This window comes from Somniosus microcephalus, chromosome 29 (assembly GCF_052327205.1).
Source record: "Somniosus microcephalus isolate GS21.2 chromosome 29, FLI_Smic_1.0, whole genome shotgun sequence".
NCBI classification, from domain to species: Eukaryota; Metazoa; Chordata; class Chondrichthyes; order Squaliformes; family Somniosidae; genus Somniosus; species Somniosus microcephalus.
The window spans coordinates 11,298,838-11,320,531 of record NC_141015.1 but is presented as its reverse complement, the minus strand read 5'-3'; the positions used below and the strand labels follow the sequence as shown (position 1 = coordinate 11,320,531).

General features: G+C 49.7%; 2 protein-coding genes across 51 annotated transcripts in view; both read right to left on the bottom strand.

The window, feature by feature from the left end:
• The window catches only part of LOC147098469 (sorbin and SH3 domain-containing protein 1-like), a 356,822-nt gene that overhangs the window by 14,263 nt on the left and 320,865 nt on the right, over nt 1–21,694 (bottom strand). For 47 of the 50 annotated variants that reach the window (XM_085970173.1, XM_085970194.1, XM_085970168.1 and 44 more), the window contains 6 exons: nt 20,604–20,782; nt 14,824–14,912; nt 10,437–10,604; nt 5,856–5,902; nt 4,455–4,569; nt 4,242–4,367 (listed from right to left, as the gene is read on the bottom strand). In XM_085970173.1, coding sequence (XP_085826299.1) covers nt 4,242–4,367; nt 4,455–4,569; nt 5,856–5,902; nt 10,437–10,604; nt 14,824–14,912; nt 20,604–20,782 — 724 coding nt within the window. The remainder of the gene's footprint in view (nt 1–4,241; nt 4,368–4,454; nt 4,570–5,855; nt 5,903–10,436; nt 10,605–14,823; nt 14,913–20,603; nt 20,783–21,694) is intronic. The other 3 variants (XM_085970162.1, XM_085970214.1, XM_085970184.1) reach the window with 2 other exon arrangements.
• LOC147098471 (sorbin and SH3 domain-containing protein 1-like) lies at nt 16,684–18,901 on the bottom strand (the record flags this gene model as incomplete). The annotated part of the gene is made up of 1 exon (XM_085969957.1): nt 16,684–18,901. A coding segment is annotated over one exon (1,638 nt), but the record flags the coding sequence as incomplete, so codon positions are not given.

The following is a 21,694-nucleotide window of genomic DNA, read 5'->3' as shown; positions in this document are numbered from 1 at the left end:
CCCTTTGGGGCGCAACCACTCAATTTCCGGTGGGCGGGCGCGAATGTTTACGGGGCGCTACTTTTAGTGCCCTGGCGAGGCTGGCGTCCCAAACGGGGCTATACTCAATTTCTCCCCCCTGGTCTTGTATGCTCCACACGAAACTCCTCCCACCCTACCTCATCCCATCGCCATATCCTTCTATTCCTTTCCATCTCATGTGCTTCTCACATCCCCTTTAATGCATCCATGCTGCTCACCTCAACCACTCCTCGTGGGAGCGAGTTCCACAATTATAGCATAAAGATTCTTTGCTAACTTCATAAAAACATTTCCAATCTGACAGACATTCAGCGTAATGTTTTTAAAATGTCATTTTGCCGTGAATGTTGTTCTTATTGCTGAGAAATGGAATACTCTCCATTCCTGGCACACATCAAGCCCTTCCAGGTCAGGTACAGCACGGTCCGACGAAGAGTAAAGTTCCCTTCACTCTGCCCCAACACCGTGCCTCAGTCCCAACCTCGTTCCGAGCTCTCAATACTGCGCCAGTGGGACATTCGCCAGTTTCCCGCCCCAGCCACCCTGTGACCCGCGAGATTGCCAATTCAAGGACGATTTTAACTTGCGGATTTGGCGGAAAACATTCGGTAGTGGGTCGGCTGCCTGGTGGAAAGGAAACCGGGCGGGGTGTAAAACAAGCAGCCGACCCGCCGCCATCTTCCGCAGAGTTACCCGTGGCTCAGTGGGCAGCACCCTCGCCTCTGAGTCAGAAGGTTGTGGGTTCAAGTCCCACTCCAGAGACTTGAGCACAAAATCCAGGCGGACACTCCCAGTGCAGTGCTGAGGGAGCGCTGCACTGTCGGAGATGCCGTCTTCCAGATGAGACGTTAAACCGAGGCCCCGTCTGCTCTCTCAGGTAAACGTAAAGGATCCCATGGCACTATTCGAAGAGGAGGAGGGGAGTTCTCCCCAGTGTCCTGGCCAATATTTATTCCTCAACCAACATCTAAAAACAGATTATCTGGCAGCACGGTGGCATAGTGGTTAGCACTGTTGCCTCACAGCGCCAGGGACCCAGGTTCAAATCCGGCCTCGGGCAACTGTCTGTGTGGAGTTTGCACATTCTCCCCGTGCTTGTGTGGGTTTGCTCCGGTTTCCTCCCACAGTCCAAAGATGTGCGGGTTAGGTTGATTGGCCATGATAAAAAATTGACCCTTAGTGTTAGGGGGGATTAAATACGCGGGGTTACGGGGATAGGGCTTGGGTGGGATGGCTGTCGGTGTAGGGACCGGGTGCTAGGGTTGGATGATCAGCCATGATCTCGTTGAATGGCGGAGCAGGCTCAAAGGGCCGAATGGCCTACTCCTGCTCCTATCTTCTATGTTTCTATGTTAGCACGTTACTGTTTGTGGGGCCGTGCCATGTACAAATTGGCTGCTGCATTTCTTACATTACAACAGTATTTCATATCCCTCCAAAGCTTTTTTTAAAATTCATTCATAGGATGTGGACATTGCCGGCAAGGCCAACATTTATTGCCCATCCCTAATTGCCCTCGAGAAACATAGAAGATAGGAGCAGGAGTAGGCCATTCGGCCCCTCGAGCCTGCTCCGCCATTCAATGCGATCATGGCTGATCATCCAAATTCAGTACCCTGTCCCTGCCTTCTCCCCATATCCCTTGATCCCTTTAGCCTTAAGAAATATATCTAACTCCTTCTTGAATATATTTAATGAATTGGCCTCAACTGCCCTGTGTGGCAGAGAATTCCACAGGTTCACCACTCTCTGGGGGAAGAAATTCCTCCTCATCTCAGTCCTAAATGACTTACCCCTTATCCTTAGACTGTGACCCCTGGTTCTGGACTCCCCGGCCATCGGGAACATCCTTCCTGCATCTAGTCTGTCTAGTCCTGTTAGAATTTTATAAGTTTCAATGAGATCCCCTCTCATTCTTCTAAACTCCAGCGAGTATAAGCCCAATCGACCCAATCTCTCCTCATACGTCATTCCTGCCATCCCAGGTATCAGTCTGGTGAATCTTCGCTGAACTCTTTCCATGGCAAGAACATCCTTCCTCAGGTAAGGTGACCAAAACTGCACACAATACTCAAGATGTGGTCTCACCAAGGCCCTGTACAACTGCAGCAAGACATACTTGTTCCTGTACTCGAACCCTCTCGCTACGAAGGCCAACATACCATTTGCCTTCTTAACCGCCTGCTGCACCTGCATGCTTACCTTCAGCGACTGGTGCACAAGGACACCCAGGTCTCGTTGCACTTCCCCTTTTCCCAATCTATTGCCATTTAGATAATAATCTGCTTTCCTGTTTTTGCCACCAAAGTAGATAACCTCACATTTATCCACATTATACTGCATCTGCCATGCTTCTGCCCAATCACCCAACCTGTCCAAATCATACTGGAGTTTCTCGGCATCCTCCTCACAGCACACACGCCCACCCAGCTTTGTGTCGTCTGCAAACTTGGAGATATTACATCTAGTTCCCTCGTCTAGATCATTAATATATATTGTGAATAGCTGGGGTCCTAGGAGCGATCCCTGCGGTACCCCACTAGTCACTGCCTGCCACTCGGAAAAAGACCCATTTATTCCAACTCTTTGCTTCCTGTCTGTCAACCAGTTCTCTATCCAAGTCAGTACCTTGCCCCCAATCCCATGTGCCTTAACTTTACACGCTAAGCTCTTATGCGGGACCTTATCGAAAGCCTTCTGAAAGTCCAAATACACCACATTCACAGAAGGTGGTGAGCCACTTACTTGAATACAACTGAATGGCTTGCTGGGCCATTTCAGAGGGCAGTTAAGAGTCAACACATTGCTGTGGTTCTAGAGTCACATATAGGCCAGACCGGGTAAGGAAGGTAGACTTCCTTCCCTAAAGGGCATTAGTGAACCAGGTGGGATTTTACGACAATCATGGTAGTTTCATGGCTACCATTACTAATGCTAGCTTTTTATTCCAGATTTATTTAATTAACTGAATTTAAATTCCCCAGCTGCCGTGGTGGGATTTGAACTCGCGTCTCTGGATTATTAGTCCAGGCCTTTGGATTACTAGTCCAGTGACATAACCACTATCCTATTGTACCCGGAGTTGTAGCACGACAATGGTATCTGACAGGAATTATCTTGACTTTTCATTCTTAATGTTGGTATTTATCAGAGATACTCTCAAAGGGGGACCTTTACACAGTGAGTTTGGACAAGTGCCATGGCTGCAGTGTGCACCATCTACACGATGCACTGCAGCAACTCGCCAAGGTTTCTTCGGCAGCACCTCCCAAATCCGCGACCTCTTCCACCTAGAAGGACAAGGGCAGCAGCTGCATGGGAACACCGCCACCTCCAAGTTCCCTTCCAAGTCACACACCATCCTGACTTAGAAGTATATCGGCCATTCCTTCATCATCGCTGGGTCAAAATCCTGGAACCCCCTCCCTAACAGCACTGTGGGAGCACCTTCACCACACGTAGTGGTTAGCACTGTTGCCTCACAGCGCCAGGGACCCGGGTTCAAATCTGGCCTCGGGCGACTGTGCAAACTCCACACAGACATTCTCCCTGTGTCTGCGTGGGTTTCCTCCGGGTGCTCCGGTTTCCTCCCACAGTCCAAAGATGTGCAGGTTAGGTTGGTTTGGCTATGATAAATTGACCCTTAGTGTTAGGGGATTAAATACATGGGGTTACAGGGATAGGGTGGGATGTGTGTCGGTGCAGGCTCGATGGGCCGAAATGGCCTCTATCTGCACTGTAGATTCTGTGATTGTGACTGCAGCAGTTCAAGGCAGCTCACCAGCACCTTCTCAAGGGCTATTAGGGATGGGCAATAAATGCCGACCCTGCTAGTGACGCCCACATCTCAAGAATGAATTAAAAAAAAAAAATATTTTCAAGTGGGCATGGGCGCCCAGGATTAAGCTACCCTTAATTTGGCACCGGTTGACAATCTCACTTTGAGGCCACAGGCTGGCAGGTGCGAGAAATAGAATAATATCACAGTGGTGCAAGTAGGGGGTGATTCTCTGAGGTTGGGCAAATCATGGGGACAGAGTAGGTGGAGCTTTACTCTGCGTCGAACCAGAGCTGTCCCTTGACTTGGGAGGAACTGACTGGGCACCCAAAACGGAAGGTGCTTCGTTCCCCATCGCTAACGACCCTCCCGCTCCGGTGCAGCCTTCAGAATGTAACGACTCATAGGCTTCAAAGAAACCTGACTGTACCAAGCATCCTACCTTCCTGAAAGACATTTCCACGTGAGTGTCGCCGTTAAAGTTGAAGCGGGCCACAGCCTCTCCGTATTCCAGCACCTGAAGGGGCGGCGCCTTTTTGGGTTGAGCCCGTTCCGTCGGGGGAAGCAGCTGCAACGAGGAAATCAAAGCTCAATAGCGGCCAACGGAGGCCCCAACGCTCACACAGTCTACTCTCAGAGCGCGGAGATGCGTTACCTCGATGTACGATCTGGGAAAGATGCCAACTCTTCCATGGTGCTCCCCTTCGTACCAGTTCTGATCTATCTGTCTGTAGATGTAGACAATATCTCCCTTCTGGAATGGCAGCTCCCTAGGTCCAACAAGACTACAGTTAGTGCCTCGCGGGCCATTTGCAGAAGTACAAAGAGCCAATTCTATGGTGATTTGAAAGCAGAAATCTCTTACAATAGCTAAAAAAAAAAGCATTTGAGAGTGGCGCCATTTTGCGGCTCAATGGGTGATGCCCCTCCTGGTCTAATAATGAGCCACACAGGCCTGGAAGCAGAGTGGTTCGATCCCTGGTCTGTGCTGAAAACGGCAGGGAGAAGGCCCCTACTTTCCCACCATGTGGTCCCAGTGGGCCAGGCGCCATTGCCTGGAGTGACGCAATTGGAAAATTCAATCCCACACTGAGTGGGGAACCCCAGCTGGTCGGCACATGGGTTTTCACAAAGGCTTTGGCATGATTCCGATTCAGTAAGGAGTAATGAAGCATGGGATCCTGGACAGATAATTGGGCTGCGAACAAAGGGAAGTCTTAAAATGGGAACTATTGAGGCTGGGAAGAGGCTCTGAATGGGGTTCGACAGGGGGCTGGTCTGGGATCCCTGCTGTCATTAATAAATGACTTGGATCAGGAAAGAGGTTTATGGGTATAGGTGTAAATCAACTCCATATTTTTTAGCTACAGTAAATTAAAATAAAGGAAATAAGTGGCGAGCAGGAGCAGAGGTGAAAAGAGGTTGTGATTTTGCTGTGTAAAATGTTGGAGACAGTCCACCGATGGGACGATGTTCTTGCCGAGAGGAGGTAGATTTGAGCTACAAAGATGATCCGAGTACCAGGGATTTTAAGCTAAACGAGTTATGGTTTCACAGAAAAAAAATGGAGGGGATGGCTGATTCGCAAACGCATCATCGTATTGCGTGTGACTGATGTCATTGTAACAAGTACGGTGCATAGCTCTGCTGTGAAAGATCTGGGCAGTGCGTGGGGCAGAGGGGTGTGCGGGTTACTCGGTACCCTTGCATCTCTGGGACCCGGGTTCAAATCCAGCTAGTTCACGAGTCAAAATTCTCTTCCGGCAGATGGCTCTGGCTGCAAGGGCTTGGAAAATCTTGATTGAATTTCTCATCTTTACAAAAGGTACCCCTTGAATTTGGCATTAAATTAGTAATCACTCACCGAGGGAATTAGGGGGGGGGAAAGGCACACTTCCTGGAGTGGGACTGAGTGGAGGAAGCTTTGTTTCGCATGCTGTACCTGACCTGGGAGCGAGTACTTGATTAATGGAAAGTGCTGCATTCCCCCAGCACCTGAAAGTTTGCATCGCAGTTGTAATCGGAGGTTAAATGGACTGCGTTTCTTTGAACTCACTTCAGAGACTGTGCCTTAAAGTCGAACTTGGCTCTGGCTGGCAACATCTGTAAAGGGAGACACGTTGCGTGGGTTAACGATACAACCATCGCTCAGCGCAGTTTTTAAAACCTTGTGCATCTTTCGAGCAAGGCAGCGGGTTGCAGCGCAGTAACTGAAACAGTTAGCGGAATGGATTTCAAATCAACTGCATAAATGACAAAGCTCGCATCACAGCACAGAATAAAGCCACACGCTCGCTGCGATACCAGCATTCCAGTGTGATATCGCGACGACTTGTTGACCAGGTTAATAGTGACCTTGACCAGCACGAGGTACTTAAGATTCTAATGGAATGTTTCACCTGAAGCTTAAATCTGCTTCGCTCCTTCGCCCGCTGAGAAATTGCGTCGTCAGAATTTTAGGCTTTTAGTCCAGATTCCCAGTGTTTGTTTCTATTCTATCACAGTTTAGGATTGGATTTATAGTTCCCACAACATTTAAGAACATGAGAAATAGGAGCAGGAGTCGGCCATATGGCCCTTCGAGTCTGCTCTGCCATTCAATGAGATCATGGCTGATCATCGACCTCAACTCCACCTTCCCGCCCGATCTCCATATCCCTCGATTCCCCTAGAGTCTAAAAATCTATCGATCTCAGCCTTGAATATACTCAACGACTGAGCCTCCACAGCCCTCTGGGGCAGAGAATTCCAAAGATTCACCGCCCTCCGAGTGAAGAAATTTCACCTCATCGCAGTCCTAAATGGCCGACCCCTTATCTTGAGACTGTGGCCCCCCAGTTCTAGACCCTCCAGCCAGGGGGGAAACAGCCTCTCAGCATCCACCCCGTCAGCCCGCTAACGTATTCAACATATGAGAAACGTCGCAAGGTGCTTCACGGATGGGCAAGTGGAAGAAGGGCACGGTGAGATTGGGGGAGACCAACAGGTCGGCCAAAGGGTGAGGAGAGAAAGCTGCTTCATTGCGCCAGTGAGCAGCTGGTGCAAGGGGGCAACTTTATTGAGAGATTCTGTGCAAAAAAATCAAATCAAATCAATCACAATCGGGGCCAGCCTCTCCACGACAAGTGATGTGGGCATGGCGCAGTTTGTCACAGAGTAATGTTTTAACAGTCTAGCAGTGTCAATGTGGGGAGAGTAGCAGCCCTCGATCCCTATGTACACACGGGCCTTTGTGCCACATTTTGTTTTTTCCAAAATTATTTCCCAGGAAACCTTTCGGTTTTTAATTTAAGAATAAAATCAATGTCACAAAAATTCTCAATTAAACAGCTCCACATTTGGCCATTTCCACCCCCCCCACTGTACCAACCAAGCGCCCTCCTGGACTGTTCCATATCTTGCGGGGGGGGGGGGGCCAGGTCCACAGGTCCTGGCAGCACCCGGGCATTGCTTCATGCGTGGGCCTGGGCCATGATTGGCAGCAGGATACTCGGCCAAGGGGGGCTTCACAGCAAGTCTAATCTTGTCTTGACCTCTGGTCTATGCATGCATGTGAGCACACACATGCATGTACAACTCACTCATGTGCACACATGTGCATACAGGCACACGTGCACGCACTCACTCACACTCATGTGCGTACACACGCACACACATGCATGCACGCAAAAACATATACGTACACACTCACGCTCCTGCAGAGGTCGCTGGAGAGCGGTTAAAAGCAGGAACCCTCTCAAACCCAGAAACAAGGAGACCAATTGTCAAACCCCACCTGCTCCCTTGGCTAAGATCAGCTAACTCAGCACTGTCCATGGAACTGGAGATGGGACCTTGCTACCCAGTACCACACAGGCCAGTGAATCTATCAACTTGGGAGGTATTGGCAGTCCCTTTCTGGTTATATAGCTATAATGTCCGATGGTTTACTGGAGGGGGAGATGAGATAACACACAATGGAATCAGTGGAGTCTCTACGTGGGGCATGATTGAAGCACAGAACCAAACCTCAAAGACTCCAAAAATTGAGAAGTTTCAGGGAATTGTGCAAATCAGCCAATTTCTGGTGAAAAATCAGTAATAACTGAAAATGAAGAACCTTAAGTACTTTGCCTCTGTGTCATTATCCTGTCAACATATTCCTGCGGCCATTTTATAGACCATTCACATTTCTACACAAATGAATGGGAAATTATGGGAAAAAAATGCAAATTGAGACAAAGCAGTAGCTTCAAAAGGAAGAAGAATAAATATTATATAACATGTTAATAAGTGTATAAATGAATGTCGTGAGCTCTGGGTATTGTCTTAAACATTGAAGCAGAATTAATTATTCCAAAAGGCGGTGTGTTTTGGCAGCACCATCGTGTGGTTACGATGGGAAACATCGCACTCAATGGTTGGACTTCTTTTTACCAAGAGCTTAATCAAACTGAAGGGAAGTTGGAGTGAGGACCACCAGCCCAAACCTCACTGGGAGTGAGGACCACCAGCCCAACCTCACTGGGAGTGAGGACCACCAACCCAACCCTCACTGGGAGTGAGGACCACCAACCCATCCTCACTGGGAGTGAGGACCACCAACCCATCCTCACTGGGAGTGAGGACCACCAACCCTACCTCACTGGGAGTGAGGACCACCAGCCCAACCTCACTGGGAGTGAGGACCACCAACCCTACCTCACTGGGAGTGAGGACCACCAACCCATCCTCACTGGGAGTGAGGACCACCAACCCAACCTCACTGGGAGTGAGAACCACCAGCCCAACCTCACTGGGAGTGAGGACCACCAACCCAACCTCACTGGGAGTGAAGACCACCAGCCCAACCTCACTGGGAGTGAGGACCACCAACTGGGAGTGAGGACCACCAACCCAACCTCACTGGGAGTGTGGACCACCAACCCAACCTCACTGGGAGTGAGGACCACCAGCCCAACCTCACTGGGAGTGAAGACCACCAACCCATCCTCACTGGGAGTGAGGACCACCAACCCAACCTCACTGGGAGTGAAGACCACCAACCCAACCTCACTGGGAGTGAAGACCACCAACCCAAACCTCACTGGGAGGGAAGACCACCAATCCAACCTCACTGGGAGTGAAGACCACCAGCCCAACCTCACTGGGAGTGAGGACCACCAACCCAACCTCACTGGGAGTGAGGACCACCAACCCAACCTCACTGGGAGTGAGGACCACCAACCCATCCTCACTGGGAGTGAGGACCACCAGCCCAACCTCACTGGGAGTGAAGACCACCAGCCCAACCTCACTGGGAGTGAGGACCACCAACCCATCCTCACTGGGAGTGAGGACCACCAACCCATCCTCACTGGGAGTGACTTTTTTTTAAACCAATTCCGCTTTCACTCTCTCTCTCTCCCCGAGGAGCTGGCAATTGCCTGGGTACGATTTCGCCGGCGCAGATAGTGAATGTTGGCAGTGATCAGGAGCAGGAAGCCCAGGAGCGAGGGGCTGAGACAATTGCCAAACTACTGCCCTTCCACCAGGGAACAGGACCCGGGACCTGCTGGTCTGTGTGGCTCAGTTTTGATGCCTTTAACAGTATAGCGGACAAGCTCACAAACCAGTTAAGCAGCGGGATTTCCCTTTGACCAAGAAGTCTTACAGACTCAAAAAGTGATTCTTTGGGCGATGTCCGACAAAGGATGCCATCGGACAGACGGATTTGCTCTTCATTCATTTTTGTAAGTTGCCCTGAAGCGGACAGACTGAGGGTGCAGCCACCGACCACAGGTTATGTCACTGAAGTCATATGACTGCCTCCATACAGAATATCACAGCTATGAATTACTAACCCCTCCCCACCAAATGGCTGGGTTGATGCCTCTCGCCCAGCAGTGCACTGCACTGTCCCGCACAGATCAGGATGGCCGAGATTCAATCCCCAGTCTCTGCTGCAGCACTTAGCTGCCACAACTGTTCTCAGTACCACTGGGCCGGGAAGGTGAAATCAGCGTGCTCCTGATCACCAGCCGGCCATCCTTGCGGCTTGACCGCGCAATGCCGTCTGACGCTCAGCTGTCTAGGCTCACGCCCAGGTGAGGTACTGGAAACCAACGGGCAGCCGTGGAACTGTGTCCTCACCCGAGCTCAGACGAGAAAGGGAAGGAAGGTAGTGGGAGAAAAAAGCAGACTCGTATCCTGATGGATTTGGTTGCGAATTGCACCGTTTCCAAACTACCGTGCATTTTAAGGGAATGCTTTGACCTTGTAAGACCCGTTGGAATGGCATCCTCCGCTGACCAGCTCTCACAAACACAAAATGCCCAAAGGAAGTGATGGGGTTAGTAAGATGCAAAGATAAATATTCAACAGACATTTCAATCAAGAACATCAAAAGATGGGATCATTGTGGGAGCAGGGGTTTGAAAAGCGCAGGACGACACACACACACACAAAGTTCAGCAGCAAGGGTGAGTAGTGAGAGGGTTTTAAATCATGCTAAAATGGCTGACCATGAAGCATTTGGCCACACTCCTTCACAGTTAGGCTTCTATTGCAGGGTTAGTGCTTGTACTCCAGAGAAAGCTAAACATTGAACAGCACAGCGTAGGGAAGGAGGCATGTACTGCTTTGGGTCAAGTTATGCACTGAGGTGAGTGGAACCGACCTCTGACCCAGATCTCCTCTTTGCTGCCTCGTCTATGTCAAGGAGATCCCCAAATCTCTCATTAGTGATAAACTGGTGATGTGTAAGAGCGATGCCCGTGTGCCTCCTGGCTGCAATGTCAGCTTCCTCTTGTTCCCGTCTAAGTCGTCTCTGCTCTTCTAACAGTCTCTGTTAGAAAATCGTACAAAATGGGATCATAAAAAGATCTGCTTATGCTTATTTGAAAGAGAAAAAAAAGCCAATTTTTCTTGTCAAAAAAATGTTCAAACACAAGTCGTGATAGCGCAGATGCTTAGAATCTGGCTTTAATAAAAGTTATGTGCAACATGAGGTATACAGATGAGACCAATGAATCTCTTCGAATGCTCGTTTCTGTTTCACCCACTTCCATATTCAGATTGACAAGAGTCCCTATTCCCTTCTGCTTTAATGCAGGGAGTGAGAATTAGAATTGAAAGACTCACGTAATGAGAACAGAATCTGGTGCAAACAGGAATGACAGAAATTTATATCAAAACACAGCACAGACAGGACGACACTCCCACAGAGCCAGGGACCTTACAAGTCACCCAGATTTAAAGTGTAGCCCCCTCCTCTGACCGCAGGAGAGAGAGAGGCAGCGAGCAAGACATCGGTGATTAACCTCCAAATAAAAAGCTGTGAAGATCAGCTCGATACTTTCACCGATAGGCAAACTCCAGCACATTTAACACACAGCTTACGGCAATGGCATGCAGTTATGGTGCAGTGAGGTGGGTGTAGAGCTCAACATTTTAATGTGACCCTTACAGTCCACTCCTATTAGTTCAAAGTCATTTTTTGTTTGGGAAAAAATGCCAATCATCCACTACATAGGAATTGCTATATGAAGAAAGACCAAGGCCCATCTAGCTCGCCTTCTACCATCCCGGTAGTCCCATGTTACAACGATAATGGAGTTGTTGACCGATCACAGCGATCAATCTCCATCAATGAGTCTACAACAGACCCTGACATGAGGCGAGGAAACCCCCAGAGGTGGAGAGCTTTGGGGACCAGAGGTCCACAGTCACCTGTTCCTCCCAATGCTACACTCACCACACGTCCTGTCTCAAATTACTCAGATACTGGATCCCAAAAAAATATTTTCCAAAATAAATCTCTCTACTTTGCATTTGAATGAATCAACACGAACTGCTTCCACCGTCTCCCCAGGGAGCCTGTTCCAGACGCTCGCTGAAATATTGTTTCCACAGATTAGCTTTGAAGTGCAGGCCATGTCCTCTGGTTCTGCTGTTCTAGACACGGTGAAACAGCTTATCACGGTCTCCATTATCTAATCCCTTTAGAATCCTAAAAACAGCAATCACATCACCTCTCAAACTTCTCTTCTCCAGTGAGAACGTGCCAGATTGTCGTAAAAACCCATCTGGTTCACCAACGGCCTTTAAGGAAGGAAATCTGCCGCCCTTACCCGGTCTGGCCTATATGTGACTCCAGTCCCACAGCAATGTGGTTGACTCTTAACTGCCCTCTGAAATGGCCCAGCAAGCCACCAAACCACTACGACAAAGTCACTGTGAGTGTACTTTCACCACACGGACTGCAGCGGACCAAGGCGGCGGCTTACCACCACCTTCTCAAGGGCAATTAGGGATGGGCAATAAATGCTGGCCTTGCCAGCGACAACCACATCCCATGAATGAATTTAATAAAAAGAACCACTATTCCCTTCTCCCTCGTGCTTATCCAGCTTTCCTTTAAATGTATCTATACTATTCACTTCAACCACTCCCTGTGGCAGCGAGTTCCACACTCCCTGGGTAAGGAAGTCTCTTCTGAATTCCCCATTTGATTTCTTGGTAACTATCTATTATTGATGGCCTCTTGTTTTGCTCTTCCCCACAAGTGGAAACATTCTCTCTCTATCCACTCTATCAAAACCTTTCATGATTTTAAAGACCTCTATTAGGTCACCCCTCAGCCTTCTCTTTTCAAGAGAAAAGAGACCCAGCCTGTTCATCCTTTCCTGATATGTTTACCCTCGCAGTTCTGGTGTCATCCTTGTAAATCTTCTCTGCACCCTCTCCAGTGCCTCTATATCCTTTTTATAATATGGTGACCAGAACTGTACGAAGTACTCCAAGTGTGGTCTAACCAAGGTTCGATACAGGTTTAGCAGAACTTCCCTACTTTTCAATTCCATTCCTCTATCCTTTCTTTTATGTGACTTCATTTTAAATTAACAGATAATTCAAATTAAGAAACTTCAAATTAACAGGAATAGACTGTATTTAATGTTTGCCCTGTTTAAAGTACTATTTTAATGTTAGGTTCTTAACTTAAGTGGGCACGATCTATGAATAAAAAACAGGTTGGTAAACCTTTCATGTTTGTAAAGAAATAACATAAGCACATGAATTGTTTGAAACTCGCTGCAGCGGTCAGATCTTGTCCAACCCAAACCAGTTTAACAAACCATTTTCATGCAGAGTCCCAGTTTAAAAAATCCAGCATCCACTTCAGATACAAACTCTAATAAAGATTTAACAAAGGTATCAAAGCTGCCCGATATTGTCTCCACCCTCTCTTGGGCACGGAGACAGACCGGAGAAGCTGGGGTTCTTCTCGTTAAGGTGAGATTTAATAGAGGTGTTCAAAATCATGTAGATAAGGAGAAACGATTCCCACTGGCAGGAGAGGCAGTAACCAGAGGACACAGATTTAAGATTACTGGCAAAAGAACCAGAGGGGAAGACGAGGAATTTTTATGCAGCGAGTGGTTGTGATCTGGAATGCTCTGACTGAAAGGGCGGTGGAAGCAGATTTTCAATAATAACTTTCAAAACTGAATTGGATATACAGGAAACTTTTGTTTAACCGGAGGTCAAATGTCCGGAAAGCTCTATCTGCCGGCAAAATTCAGGAGCCGTTTCCTATAAGTTTTTTTACTTCTCGTTGCTTTTTTTTTCCCAGTCAGGCTCTGCAAGGTCTAGCTGAAGCTGTTGCTTAGCTACAGAGACGCTTTTAAGCTGCGGCCGACTGCTTTGAAGCTGTTGCTAAGCAACAGGGTTTGTTGATTCACATGGAGCTCAGAAGCTCCGTATGTTTTAACATTAGCGCTGGTTTCTACGGCAGTTTTGATGGTACGGCACCAGCTCGGTCCCGTCAGTGCCGGATACCAGAAAGTTTCTCTTTTAACCCGCACCGCTCTTAACCGGCAAAATTCAGGAGTAGGTTCAGGTAAGTTTTACTATATATTACTGGCCGTGTAACCGGGGGTCCTGGATCTGTGGCCGTGTAACCGGGGCTCCTGCACCTGTGGCCGTCTACGGGGCTCTCGTACAAGGTGAGTATACCTCTCTGTAATCCGGACTTTTTGATTAACCGGCACCACGCCGGTCCCGTTAGTGCCGGATAAAAGAGTTTCCTGTTGAAGGGGAGAAAATTTGCAGGGCTATGGGGAAAGAGCAGAGGAGTGGGACTAATTGGAGAGCTCTTTCAAAGAGCAGGCACGATGGACCGAATGGCATCCTTCTGTGCTGTATCATTCTGTATGATTACATTCCATTTAAACTGGGCCACTGAAATGGCAGTCCCAGTTCGAGATGTGCCTCACAATATGTCCTGTGTTTATTCAGGATCATCATTTATGGATGAAATATGTTTAGTGAACACAATTCTCAAAGATGTAGTGCAGAGTCAAAGTAGGTAAGCACTATTTGAATTAAGAGGGACTATTAATTAGTGGGACAAGCTGAGAGTCGACACGGGCTCGACGGGCCAAATGGCCTTCTTCCGTGCTGTAACCATTCTATGATTCTAAGAGTTTTGAATCTGTCGAGTGGCTGGATCCCAGCAGTAAATACAGAATGCGATCAGCACCTGCTTACTGTGACACATCAGTAGTGGTCAGCTCTCACGGAACCACGGGAGTTACAAACTAATCCGCTATCGTGGTCACCACATTCAGATTGCGACAGAGAACCAGATGCCTCTGGCAGGGAGTCACGGGGGAGATTCAGTATCTCATGACTCAGTGAATCTGTGCGAGTCCCATCACCTGCGAACAACCACTTTTTTTTTTGTTGCACGTTACAAACCCGTTTAAAACAAAAGCAAGTCAATAAACACGGTGCGGAGCTGTTATAAACTGCTTTAAAAGGCTGTCGAGCGGAACAGAAAGATTGATTGCTTAACCCCTGTTTGCAAACACACAATATGAATTGAGATGGAAATAACGTTCAGCTTTACTGTCTCCAGACCCTCCCTCCCCAAACACATCACCACAACGACAGTACCACTTTAAAAGGAGTAAGAATCATTCTTTGAAGAATTACGGTTTGTTATTTTTTTTGGCAACACTCAATTGACCTTTGACCTGAAGGTAGATCGGTCAGGGACCCACCTCCTTGTCCTCGTGACGACGACGGCAGATTTCCTCAGGGGTCTCCATGCGCTCGATTGGAGCGGACAGCCTCGGAGAGTCTGACTCTACTTGAAGACAACACAAAGTAAGGTTAATCCACCCACATCACCGACAAAAGGATACGGTTTAAGTTTAAGAGATAGGAAACTTTTAAAGGTGTGCCCGTAAACTTAACCCTGTTGCGAACAGATTATCAAATAAAGCCTCAGAAAAGTTTATAGTAGTCTACTAATTGCAATTAAATATTATTAGAGCAGGTTGGAGCGCGAAGACTGATGGGGCAACACTGACTGAAAGACTGCAACCGTTTGAGAGCTAAGTCAGGAATCATTCCACAGAAAATTCCTCTCCAGTTTACACACGGTTATGCCCTGATCTCACTACTAACTTGGATGTCACAGGTATCATTTTAACAATCATCTGTGGCCTTAGATACTTTCACAACCAATCTCCCCCTCCTCCCCGCAACCCCCTCGCCTTCCTTTCCTGACAGTGCTGACTCACTGCGATGCACTTGAACAAGACACCGGCAGTGTCTCCTCCGCCTCACCCCAGACCCCATCTTTATTCGTTAAATTGCTGCAGGGCCCAACGCCGCAGGTCTACCTGTGGCGCAGCAGAGGGGGTACAACGTCGTCAGGCGCTGGCCTACAGCACTCACCCTCACCGTCGCCAACACCCACACCCCTCGCCAACCTCCCACACCCTCACCAACACCCTCACACTCGCCAACTCCCACACCCCTCGCCAACACCCTCACCCTCACCCACACCGTCGCCAACACCCACACCCCTCGCCAACTCCCTCGCCCACCTCCCACACCCTCACCCTCACACTCGCCAACTCCCACACCCCTCGCCAACACCCTCCCCCTCGCCAACACCCTCGCCCTCACCCACACTCGCCAACTCCCTCATCTACTCCCTCACCCTCGCCAACTCTCTCAACACCCTCGCCAACTCCCTCACCCTCGCCAACTCCCTCACCCCTCGCCAACTCTCTCACCAACACCCTCGCCAACTCCCTCACCCCTCGCCAACACCCTCACCCCTCGCCAACACCCTCACCCCTCGCCAACACCCTCACCCCCTCCCTCACCCCTCGCCAACTCCCTCACCCTCGCCAACTCCCTCACCCCTCGCCAACTCCCTCACCCACGCCAACACCCTCACCCCTCGCCAACACCCTCACCCCCTCCCTCACCCCTCGCCAACTCCCTCACCCTCGCCAACTCCCTCACCCTCGCCAACTCCCTCACCCTCGCCAACTCCCTCGCCTACACCGTCACCCTCACCCACACCCCTCGCCTACACAGCTCACCACTCATTTGAACCTAAAAGTTCAGGTCTGTGTACATCACAGGACCCAGATTGAAATGAGACCCCCCTAAGAAAATGCAGCAGATGGGAATAGAGTAGAATAGTCAGTGAAGACAGGTCTGGTAACGCCTCAATTTTAAAATTCTCATCCTTGTCTTCAAATCCCTCCATGGCCTCGTCTCCTCCCTATCTCTGTAATCTCCTTCAGCCCCACAACCCTCCGAGATCTCTGCGCTCCTCCAATTCCGGTCTCTTGGACACCCCCGATTTCCTTCGCCCCCACCACTGGCGGCTGCTCCTTCAGCCATTTTTGCCTAAGCTCTGGAATTCCCTCCCTAAACCTTTCTGCCTCTGCTTAAAACCTCTCTCTGTGACCCAGCTTTTGCTCACCTGTCCCAATATCTCCTTATGTGGCTCGGTGTCAAATGTTGTTTGATAATCGCTCCTGTGCAGCGCCTTGGGATGTTTTACGATGTTAAACGCGCTGTATAAATGCAAGCTGTTGTTGTCAACCCTAAAACCAACAATAAATAAATACTTGCTGACTTTGAGGCAAGCGGACTGTCAGATGCTGAACTCCAATGGTGTATGGGAGTGTGCCATTGTGTCTGTAAGTTTATATACGTGTTGTGTGTCACGAGTGTGAATGGGACTGAATTTAACCCGCACCGCCCAACGGGAACCGGTGATTCAAATGAGTGAGTCGGGCACTTCCCACTGCGTTTGAGTTCAAATCAGCCCCAATGTGTGTGAGGGCGAGTGAGTGATTCTGTATCTATGTATGTGCCTGTGTGTATATGCCTGCCTCGAGGAACGGTACCAAAGGAGGCCCACCTCTTCAGCGCTTTGTCTAGGAATAAAGCTGCGTAGTGCGCATTCCTCACAAGCACCTGAACCAAGAGCTTCACGTGCACTCGCACAAAGGTTCACTCCGGGGTCTTTCTACACTCACAATATGCGACCTAGGGACAAGGCCCTTCTGTAGATACTCTGAGCAAACTGTCTAAGAGGCAGCCAATAACCGATTCGCCAATGCTTACAGTGAAATGTCAAACAGATAGGGAAAGGACAGACTAGAATGAGAACTGCAATGTCACCGATTACAGAAACAAAGGGCACAAGTGTGGGGGGGGAGGTGGCGGGGGAGGAGAAACACAGCGAGATAGTCTCAACAGACAAAGTGCCAGTGAATTACTGGAAAGTCCACCTTTAGGGTACATCCCAAGTTCATTGTGCCGATTGTTGTTTGGGTCGACCCCATCGAGTACAGATAAAGAAACAAGATTCCCATTAGCAGAGCCCTCGGGGAGGTCAGGCTGCAAGATGCCGTTATCTTGGCACGGTCCAGTTGCAGCCGAGTGGCTCAGCGTTTCCACGACGTGAAAGGACGTTGTGCGCTTGGGGAGGGACGGCCTGTTACTGGGCAACGGTCCCTGCGCGACAGGGTTATCAAGCAAGCTTCCTCTCTTGTGCTCTACCTCGGTCTGGCTGGCTGAGTCCACGTGGGTTAAAGGGTTTCTCAGCCGGTGCAGAAAGGGCTTTTTCAGTCGGAATGGCCTTGGGCTCAGGAGGTAGAGATTTCGGGAGAGAGAGGCTGGGAGATCTTGTGCGGCCAGCCTGGAGTCCAAGGCGGCTGCAGTCTGCCTCTCGTGCCTGCGGATGGTAGTGAAGCGGGTGTAGGAGGCGGGACAGGCTCCTTTGCACTGGTTTGCTCTGCGTGTGCTCGAAGGCCGGCCACTACTGGTAGAGCTGTCGGCTGACACCGTGGATAGGCAGTCGAGCTCAACGTCAGCGCGAGGGGACGGCAACTCAGTGGCCACGACTTCGCTGAGCTCCGACGTCACATCTTCCACATCGCTGCCAGAGGTTGAAGCACTACGGATGGTTATTCGAATGTCGGCCTCGGGCTTCTCATACTGGCGTGGCGGGAGCTCCAGGACAGATTCGGCCGAGTGTGCCGACTGTAGGAAAGGCTTGCAGAGAGATGGCACCGGGCTCTTGCATGGTGTTGAGCCACTGGTCACATCCAGCGCAGGCATTGATCGGGACCTCTGGATTATCTGCTCAAACTCATTGACTCTGGAGGACACCGAATACTCTGGGACATTGTCCGACCCTGCTTGGCCTGAATTCTGCTCACACTGGACTTTCGGACTGCATTCAAACTGAAACGCCATGTCTCTCACAATGGAGGTGGGCAGGGCTCCCTGTCCCTGGGGCCGCGATTGGTTGAGCTGGTGCATATTTTGGTACAGTTTGGTAAACTCGGTCATGTTGTCAACGGAGCCACTTGGAAGTGGACATCTCCTGGGGATGGTGGCCGACTCCTGCAGACTCTGGTCGCCTCTCAAACAAAGGGCAGGCTCCCTTTCCTCTTTCAGCAGGAGAGACTCGACACTTCGCCCAGTCTCTTTCATCACCACTCTCTTGCTGGCGAGCAGGCAGTTGACACTCAGGAGGTTCTCACAGCTCTGGGCTTTCTGCGGAGCGGGGCTGTTGCCCTCTCTATCCTGGGTACGAACGCTCTCGACAAGTAGTTTGGGTTTGAATTTTGAGGGAAGGATTTCGGAAATGCAGGCTTTTGCTGCCGACAGGGGCTTCTTATGTTTACATTTATTACCTAGCGTATTACTAGAGTTAACTGCTGTACTATTAATTGAAGTAGTTGAAATGCCGTGGCCATTCCCACCTTTAAAATCCACTGGTAAGCGTGCAGAGCAACAGAACAGACACAAGTGTTAGAATAAGTGAGTGTTAGTAAACAACTTTAGACACAGCTACACCATTTCACTATTCTCAATGGGCGAAGGTCACCACAGCCAGCTTTTAGCTCGTCGGTTTGGACAGTGGAGCCTCCCGGCCTTTGAGTGCAGCTCTCCCAGTTTTTGAGCGCTGTATAGTGCCTCTTGGACACACTGGGTGGCCAACAAAATGAAGGCTGTGTTTGGTGCGTCTCTCAGGATTCACGTCCTGGAGGCTACGGGGACGCACAATTTTCATCTCTTGCACATCGTCCGATGTTGACAGTGGACGAAGGCAACATTAGCACAGTAATAAACATGACAGTTTAAAGAACAAAGGCAACTCATTTAGAGACCTACACAATCCGACCGAACCTAATGCACCAACACCAGTATACAGAGTCCATGACCCATTAAAGTCCATTCATGCTGCTGGCTATATACTGCCCACATATAATGGGTCTGGACAGTTCTAGTGGCATGGGCATGAGGCCACAGCACAAAACTGTCCCTAATCTCTCAGTCCAGTTCCTAGACATGGGCCACTAATCCAGCACTAATTGGCAGTGCCACTCAGGGACAGGATGACGGGTGCAGGAAATGGAAACTGCCAGACTGGTGGCACGAGGGATGGTTCTTCGGCGGTTTCCCCACAGCAAGTTATTGGAGCAGAGTAGACGGAGATTTACACTGCATCCAACGCACAGTTCTACCTGTGCTGGGAGTGCTTGGAACCGGTACTGAGTGCCTGAAGTGGGAATGTGGCCCAAAGAGAGATTTCGCACAGGCATCCTTGCAAACAATAAATAGAAAACCCACAGAGGAATTACTTTCTCCTGGTAGACCTTTACATCTCCTACCTACATTAAGGGAAAGTGCCAATTAAGAGGCAGGCAGGTTAACTAGTTTTTTTTTTTTTAATTTATTCCTTCCTGGGATGTGGGCGTCTTAGGCAAGGCCAGCATGTATTGCCCATCCCTAGTTGCCCTTGCGAAGGTGGTGGTTAGTAAGGACGGCAGAATTCCTTCCCTAAAGGACATTACGACAATCCGGTAGTTTCACGGTCACCATTACTGATACAGGTAGACTATCCTTTATCCGAAAACCTCGGGACCAGCCGTGTTTCAGTTTTCGGAGAATTTCGGATTTCGGAAGGTGGGTCGGCGGGGGGGGGGGGGGGGGGGGGGTCGGCGGGGGGTCGTGCGCGCGACCCCCCGCCGGCCCCGACCCCCGCCGAGGGGGGGGGGTCGGCGGGGGTCGGGGCCGGCGGGGGTCGGCGGGGGGGGGGGGGTCGGCGGGGGATCGTGCGCACGACTTACGCTGACGCTCAGCGTAAGTCGGCGCCGGCGGGGGTCCGCGGGGGTCGGGGCCGGCGGGGGTCCGGCGCACGACTTACGCTGGACTTACGCTGACCGAAAAAACCTTCGGTTTTTAGAGGGTTTCGGTTTTCGGAAGTCCGGATAAAGGGTAGTCTACCTGTACTAGCTTTTTATTCCAGATTTATTTAAGTAATTGAATTTAAATTCTCCAGCGGTTGTGGTGGGATTTGAACTCCTGTTTCCAGATCATTAGCCCAGGCCTCTGGATTACTAGTCCAATAACATAACCACTGTGCTACCCTACCCTCTGGTTATAGCACTCTAGATGAAGGATTACTGGGTTGTAACATCGCATTCTTGAGTGTTTTTGCGCTGTTCACCTTTGGTTGAAGAGGAGCTGGAGGTTCTCTTGCTCAGGCCACTCAACCCCTGGAAGGGAATATCTCCGCCTTCCAGGACCGTCTTGTAGATTTGCCTCTCGCTCTCCTGGCTGATTGGCTCCCCTGTACCTGGCTCCGACTGCCTTCTCACTGCGTGGTGATTGGGCGAGAATACAGAGCTGGGAAAAGAGAACACATGTATAATAACCTCGTGCTATCCGCCCCTTTCTGCGCGACTCGCTCGACCGGCCAAAAATAAACAAATTGTTCCATCAACCCCTGACATTTGTAGAAAACTGCTCCTTTTGAAATGTTACATGACTCATGCCCACTTTCAGATATTTCACAGAAATGCTGGCGACCTTTACCAGTCAGTGGTTTGATTGTACAGAGCTTGGCTGTGCCGTGAGAGGGAGAAGTGCGAAGCTGACTCATTCGATGAATCGCAATGCATTTAAGAGATTAGCTCAGCCCATCGGAGCTGCAGCCAATCGGGCCGTCACGTTATGTTCCTCCGATCAAGGTCGGCGACCCTTCGGGCTGGAAGAACCATGGAATAACTTGGCATCCTCCCCCTCCCCCCCGCAGTGGTTTGCAACTTGATATTCGGAATAAGTTGCTTCCTTTCTCCTCAGTCCTCACATTTTCCACAGCTGCGCCCTGTTCTGTCTCATCAAGGACACTGAGGGAGACGTTATCAATGAACACTCCTGGTGCTGAACTTCAAGTAACGGGAGTGTATATTGGGCGAGGATTTTCCATTTATTAAGTGGAGTGTATCCCTATTGGGGCAAACGGGTCACTCCACATCAGGCAAGGAACCCCCATCAGCGGCGATTGCTCAGTAGTTTGGATTGGGTTTCCATGTGTATCAGATCACCAGACCATTAAAAAAAATCTACATAACTCTAAGGCTTGGTGGAAAGAAAGAAGGACGTACATTTATACAGCGCTTCTCACTACCTCATGTCGTCCCCAAAGCACTTTACAGCCAATGAAGTACTTTTTTTTTTTTTTGAAACAGTGCAGTCACTGTTGTAATGTAGGGAATCGCAGCAGCCAATTCGTGCACAGCAAGCTCCCACAAACAG